Here is a 6,771-nt window from a genome sequence, read left to right as displayed (position 1 = left end):
GGCTGTGACAGGAGATGGACACTGCTCAGAGGTGTCCTCGCTCAGACATCTCTGCCTTCCCGGTCACGGGGCGGTGCACAAGCCCCCCCCAGGTACTCCCCTCGCACAGCTGGAACTGCTCACACCACAGTCCAGCACACCAGCCTCAAACTGAGCTTCTAAGAAGCTGAAACCACTCATTGTGCTTTCCCGGGTGCTCACCCTGGCACAGACCACGCGGGCACAGAGCCGACGTGTCTCCACGTAGTGATTTATTGTGAGACCCCGGCTGTGTCAGCCCCAACGCGCCGCTACACGGGCGTCCCCTCGCTCTGCGCCTGCGCCTCCTTCTCCCGGGCAGCTCTCGCTCTTGCTTGCCACTCTCTTCTCTGCTTTAGTCTCTCCGGCGCTTTCAGCTTCCGCACCTCCTGAAAAACCTGCGGGAAGAGCACGAGGAGGTGAGAGAAGGGGAGAGAGAAACCCACCTGCTGCTGAGCAGAGCTGCTCCTCCACCGCCGCTCGCTGCCGCGCGCAGCACGGTGTGAGTTCCTGCAGCAGAGGCAGGGGACATGCGTGCAGCAAGGTCACTGCTTCCCCTGCGCCTCCTCCAGGAGCCCAGCCAGCCCTGTGCTCAGGGCACACTCGGAGGTATCCATTAGCACTGCCCAGTCCTTTGGTTAGAATTTATTGGACTGAATTTTAGTATTTACAGACTGGAGGCACGTCCAGCTGTTTGATCCTGCTCAGCTACACGAAGGTGCATCACCCACAGCTGTTACAGCGATGGATTCAGAGCAGATGAGCGCAGACAGTGGGCAAACCCACATCTCTGTTCCAGAGCTGCCATCAGATTTCATGGTCTCACATATTAATTCCCATATCAGGCTCTGAAAAAGGCTGGTTTGAATCACACATTTCTGAGGGGATTGGTAGCACAGTCGCACGCGTCACTGCCCACTGTACTGCCTGTTGTGGAGCTTGTTGCCAAGCTGAGGCATTTCTCTGCAGACATCTCCATTGTCTCCTCAGATTCAAAGCACGGATTAAAAGGACTTGGCTATCAGTCTTTTCTAACTGTCTTAATCGTGCCCTTCTACAAAGGGATTTTTTTCTACCCCAGCTACATGTCTCTCTCTCTCCAGAAGGCTCCGTACCTTGAGGCAGAAAGCCTTCTTCACCAGCAAGCGCTTGGTGATCCTCCTGGAGTAGGGAGGGGGGAGGGTGTACTGGATGTTCAGCTGCTTGCAGGTGTTTTCAAAGGTACCATAGCGGACACGGCGCAAGTAGGCAAGTAGCTTCCTCCGGTGATCTATAGCCATCAGCATGCGGCGACGGTTATTCTTATCCTGCAAAGGACTGAACCTTCACTACATTGCAGACAGATTACACTTCCCTTCCAATAAAATACTGAGAATAGACCAGATTATGGCTGAAAGGAAACAATCAGGTTAAGGACAGTGTCTTAGAACAATTTTTCTTGGCAGTTACTGCAAGCACATTGGGTCACTACAAGGAGATCTGAGAAGACTTAATTTGCTTTTCACTGAAATTGCTTCCTTCACTCTGTGTTTGCACCTTCCTCTCCCAACCCCAAAGATGGTTTTTACCTTGTTTGTGGTGGCAAAAGCTGTGATGGCTTGAAGGCAAAGACTGTGGGGAAGGTCTACCAGCTAAAAACTCTTGCTTGCCCTGAAATGTATTCTTCCAGAAATAACACTGAAGCATTTACCTTTGTTTTTTTACAGAAATTAATTGGGAAAATAAAATGTGACTTGGCTGTATCTGACCGTTTGGGTTTTATTTGGAAGAGAATATGGGTAGCTTGAGCTGTGCCATTCAGGGCAGTTCCCCACAGGAGAAATTTCCCTACCCTACACCAGCAATTTCTGTAAAAAGCAGGCTTCATCCAAGTAATTTCCAAAGGTCTCTTCTGCCAAAACATTTGGTACAACTTCTGGCTTTTTATAAAAACTGAATTCTATCCTGTTTTACCCTTCGAGCTTTTATGATTAACAAGTAATTAGGCACTTTTTCCAAATGCAGCTGATTAATCCATTTCCCACCTTTTGCACTGCACAAAGAATCTTTTATGTATCTCACCCATAAACTCATAGTTGTGATGTTTTACATTTGGGCTCTGAACCCGGGCAGCTTTATGTAGGAGAATGGTCACTGTAACATTAACATCACCCTGGCTGCTCAACATTTTCAGAGGCAGAACAAAGACAGAATACAGCTGCTGAAATAATAACAGTAATTTACATTGAAAACTAAGCAGTGAAGCCACATCTGCAGCGAGGATAAATTTAGCTAAACTCTGTTCAAAGGAATCTGCTCAGCCATTTCCACCAATCCAGTAACAAAAAAGAACACACTCCACATTTCAGTCACTGAGAACATAGCTGTGACTGAGCCAGCAGCTTCCCAGATCGGCACCAGGGAACAGTTGTAAATATTTTATAAACCTTCTTAGGAAAGCCATAATTCCCTGAATTAAAATCCTTTTGTTCTAAACAAAGAAAACAACCTGAACAGCTGCCACCTCAAACGTGTGGGCTCAGATAGTTACTGATAGTTACCTTGGGATGCATCTGAAGATGTTCCTCGTAAGAGCGTATCTTGGCAGTCAATATAGCAACTATAAAGCACAGACAGAAGAAGCCGTGTGAGAGCAGCAGCTTTCCAGGGTGAGACATTTGCATTCCCTTCCAATTGCTGGTTGAGGACTGCTGTTCTTACAGGAACCCACTGCACCACAGCAAACATTACCACACAGCCCTCTGAACAAGTGCAACCACAAAATACAACCCACATAACCCCAGTCAGGACTATTATGAAGCTGCTTAATTAAAGGTTAACATTTTAACAACAGATCATACAAATCTATTGTCAAATGCCTCTTGCACTCAATTACTGGTGACCTGACATTCATTTTACTTCACTTGGTTTAAGCTGTGGAGGAACACAGATAAATTAAGAGGTTTTTCCAATGAGCAGCAGTCAGACCTTTGTGATTTCAGGCTTTGGAGAAAGGTGCTGGTGGCATCCTGAGAAACTGAAGGGCCTTTATTCATAACAAGAGCTCAGCTTGGTGAATGGCAGCACAGCCTTCAGCCCTGCGCTGTCCCCACACTCTGCTTCAGCCAGAGCTCCCAGATACAGAGGGAAATTTGGGTTCCATGGCTAAATTTAGTAGTTCATTTTGGTACTGAGTGCAGTGCAATGCTTCATCTCATACAGGCACTTCAAGCAGAATAATGCACGTGCTGCCTGTGGAGGGTGGACAGGGAGTAGGAATTTGGAAAGCACCCTGCTAGACACCTGCCAATAAGTGCAGACACTGCCCCTCAGCATTCCCAAACCCTGAACCAGCCCTCCAGGGAATACTGCAGGTGATCTGCCTCTCAGGTGCCCTCCTGAAGGAGATTCTCCCAACTGATGCAAGAAACTTGAAGTGCTGGGGTGGGAATAGCTGAATAAAAGCAGAGATGTATCATCTGCCAACAATACCTTTCTCCTTTCTTAACTTACCTTGTACCTCAAAGGAGCCATTGTCATTGGGAGACCTCCTGACCTTCTCCACCAACTGCTGTGTCTTTATTTTCATCTTCTCCTTCTGTGGACAACAGGAAAGAGCTTGTCACTTTCTCAGGAACACAAAAGGCCCGAGACACCCCAGCTCTCTTCCCAAATGCCCAGATAAAGGCTTTGTAATCAATAGCTTTACTCAGTCTCCATCACAAAACGTCTAAGAAGTGCTGCAAAAAAGGACCTGCTGCTGGCAGGACAGTGCTCCGAGTGCAGCAACCAGGCAGCACAAAGAGATCTCAGCAGAACACAGAATCAGAGAGTCCAGGCACACCCTTCTGCCCAGGATTACAGAAGAAGGGTGTTGAAGGGGCCCTGCTGCTCTGATGAATCAGAGAGAAAACTGCAGCGTGGCAGCAGCCTTTACTTTTCTCATCTTTTTAAGTTTAACTGGTGAACAGGAAGAAACGGTGAGATCTTTGTGCTGCCTTGTGATTTGCTTCCTTTGTTTTCTGGGGATACAAAAAAATAAAAGTAATTTGAAGAACAACTGCTGTCCAGTGAACTATTATCTAGAACAGAGACCAACCATCAGCAGCACCAACACAACTCATCTCCCCCGTGACTGCTGAATATTATCTTCTCTCATTTTAGTATGCAATTATTATCATAAAAGATTGCATGATAAATTGTAAGAGCATAGAGGACTTATCACTCTCGTGTATTTAAAAGCCCCAGATCTGCAGTTACTGGAGAACATGTAAAAATAAAGTAAGTGAAGGGCATTTAACAATACAGACAAGTCTCACATGAATGTGCTCACTAAATCTTCTATTTTTTTATGCAAGTAGAATGAAACTAACCTGGCTCGCCATTTCCAGTGACAACAGTCTTTTCACTACATCATCAACACTGCAAGGAGAGTGCAGATTAGTTTATGAGCTAGAAATGAAGGGTATTTAACAACAGAAATGAGGTGAGGTTTTCAGAACATATTAAACTTTTCTCAACTTTAATTCACTCTAAATCATGGCTGAAATTACAGAAGCATCGAGCAGTTTTGCTGCTGTAGGAAGCACAGCTATTTCAAATAATGGTAGAGTCTTATCAATTCCAAAAACAACATTATGTGCAAACTGGCTGCTGAAGATTAACCCCCAAGTAAGTGTGCAAAGACAAAATAATGAATTTTAAGACTGGCTCCTTCAAAGACCCGTGAAAGTCTCAGTCAGGCCACTGGGGGCTCTCCATGCACCACACATCAGCAGCTCTGGACTCAAAGCATAAAAATGCTGAACTCCAGGTCCAGATTTCAGAAGCAGCCATTCATTTTGAGTTGTTTTAACTACACACTCTCTAACACCTGAGTTCAAGACAGGCACAGATTATGTCTTAGAACATTATTTCTAGTATTTCAAGATTACTTCTTTTTCTTTATAGACTACAAAGACAACAGAAGATGTGGGGAACCAGCACTTAATCTGACAGCTTCCACATATTGGGGTTATGTGTGTGTAAGATACAAATCTCTGAAGAGAACAGCCACACCCCTTCCCTGTATCATACCTGTTTATTATGGAGACATTGGCATAATCTTTCTTCAGCATTGTTGGAGGAAGATCATCCAACTGGCTGGGGAACTCTACAAAGAGAGGATCAACATTTGAGGAAGAGCAGTACAAAGTCAGAGCTTTGAACATGCTTGCAAATTAGATCAGAGGAAACAAGTTGCAAAGAAAAGAGACTGTACACTCCAAACAAGAAGGAAGAACTGAAGAGATCAAGCTGAGATGGCAGGAACCGAGTGAATAAAATGGGGTCCAGTCTCTTGCCTTCAGCACTCTGGGTTTACAACCTGGTGTACAGCCCACTGAGATCAGTGATCTCTTGCTAATGACACTTGCTCATTTCCCACACATTCAACAGCTGCTGAATTTTCTGAGTAACTTTTGAGCTTGCAAGGAATTATTTCTAGAAACACAAAACCACAAAAAGGTTTACAAAGGGAAGCTTCTAGTCCAATCCCCCCTCTAAAGAGGGACTGTCATAATTTCTTTGTCTACCAAAGCCTTGGAAACCTTTGAGGATAGATACTCCACAGCCTCTGTGTTCCCACGCTGAGCTGCCTTCCTAGTGAATCCTTTTTCCTTTTGTGCCCAGCTGGAACATCTCCAAGCTGCTATTTGGGACCCCTGCCCCTCATTATATCGTTTAGCAGTACCAAGAGAAGTCCAGTTCCCTCATCCTTGTAACTGCCCATCAAGAAGTTGCAGAATCCTGCAACAGGAATTAGATTTTCTCTGTCTTCTCATAATGAGCTCTGCATCTTTCAAGTGAAAATCCCTAATTTCTCCAAACACCCTCTCTTCCTGCAGCTTTAGGGTATGACTCTGACAATGTCAACAGTAAAACACCTTGGCATGTGGTCCCATTAATCCCAACGTACCTTTCCTCTTTCTTCGCACAGGTCTGGCGTAACATCTGGCTGCCTGAATAAAGGGGCTGCAAGCTTGATGGAAGAAAACAAAGATTTATCAGACTTGTGTGCAGCTTTTTACCTAAGTACACAATAAATACCATCCAGTCTGTAACAGAAAACTGCTCAGAGTACTCAGACTCCAAGGCAACCAGTGGCCAGCCCAGGTCTTTTGGCCCAAAGGAGTGTGGAGGAGTTTGGTGTGGTTCTCACATGGGCGCTAAAACAAACGTGTGAACCCGCCACTTCAGGGTGATCTGAACTGAAATGGTGAGAAAAGCAGCAGGAAGAGATTACAGACACTGAGCAGAGAGTGTGAGGGCTCCCCAGCTGAACCGTGTTCATTTAGAGGGTTTAAACTGATGAACTAATTCGAGGAATTTCATGTGTGTGTTATACGGGCTCCTATGGACTGTGCCAGCAGCAGTGAGACCCAGAGACAACCATCAGCAGCCTGAACCGAGCTGTTCTTTGACCTTTCAAGAACAAACTCTTCCAACTGCTCTTGCAAGGCCCCTGCTACTGGAATCAACACCCACTTCAGATTATTCACCTGGGCATCCAACACATGTTCAAGCCCAGGCTTTGCCAGCCCACGTACCTGCCTGTAAAGGGAAGGGGCTGAGCAGACGGCGAGCTCAGCTCTGGGTCTGTGCAGAAAGCACTGGAGTGTGCGGGTCTGAAGGCCGTCCCCACAGTGCAGTGCGGTGCGTGCAGAAGGCAGCTCAGGGCCCCAGCCCGCACCTCGGCCCCGCTCACCGCAGCTTCTCCCGGGACACCGCTGCCCC

The 6,771-nt window shown here is 46.3% G+C and overlaps 1 protein-coding gene across 1 annotated transcript; it reads right to left on the bottom strand.

Annotated features, from left to right (window-relative positions):
• Positions 1-290: 290 nt before the first annotated feature.
• MRPS15 (mitochondrial ribosomal protein S15) lies at positions 291-6,008 on the bottom strand. Its single transcript, XM_010173744.2, has 7 exons — positions 5,954-6,008; positions 5,074-5,149; positions 4,371-4,419; positions 3,511-3,595; positions 2,559-2,617; positions 1,134-1,325; positions 291-416 (listed from the first exon to the last, which is right to left on the bottom strand). Exons 2-7 carry the CDS (start codon positions 5,112-5,114, stop codon positions 291-293), a joined length of 552 nt encoding a protein of 183 aa, XP_010172046.2. The 5' UTR covers positions 5,115-5,149; positions 5,954-6,008.
• Between the last annotated feature and the right edge of the window lie 763 nt (positions 6,009-6,771).

This window comes from Antrostomus carolinensis, unplaced genomic scaffold (genome assembly GCF_000700745.2).
Source record: "Antrostomus carolinensis isolate BGI_N321 unplaced genomic scaffold, ASM70074v2 scaffold40898, whole genome shotgun sequence".
Classification (NCBI taxonomy): Eukaryota; Metazoa; Chordata; class Aves; order Caprimulgiformes; family Caprimulgidae; genus Antrostomus; species Antrostomus carolinensis.
The sequence above is the reverse complement of the archived record's forward strand: the minus strand, read 5'-3'. Positions and strand labels throughout refer to the sequence as shown.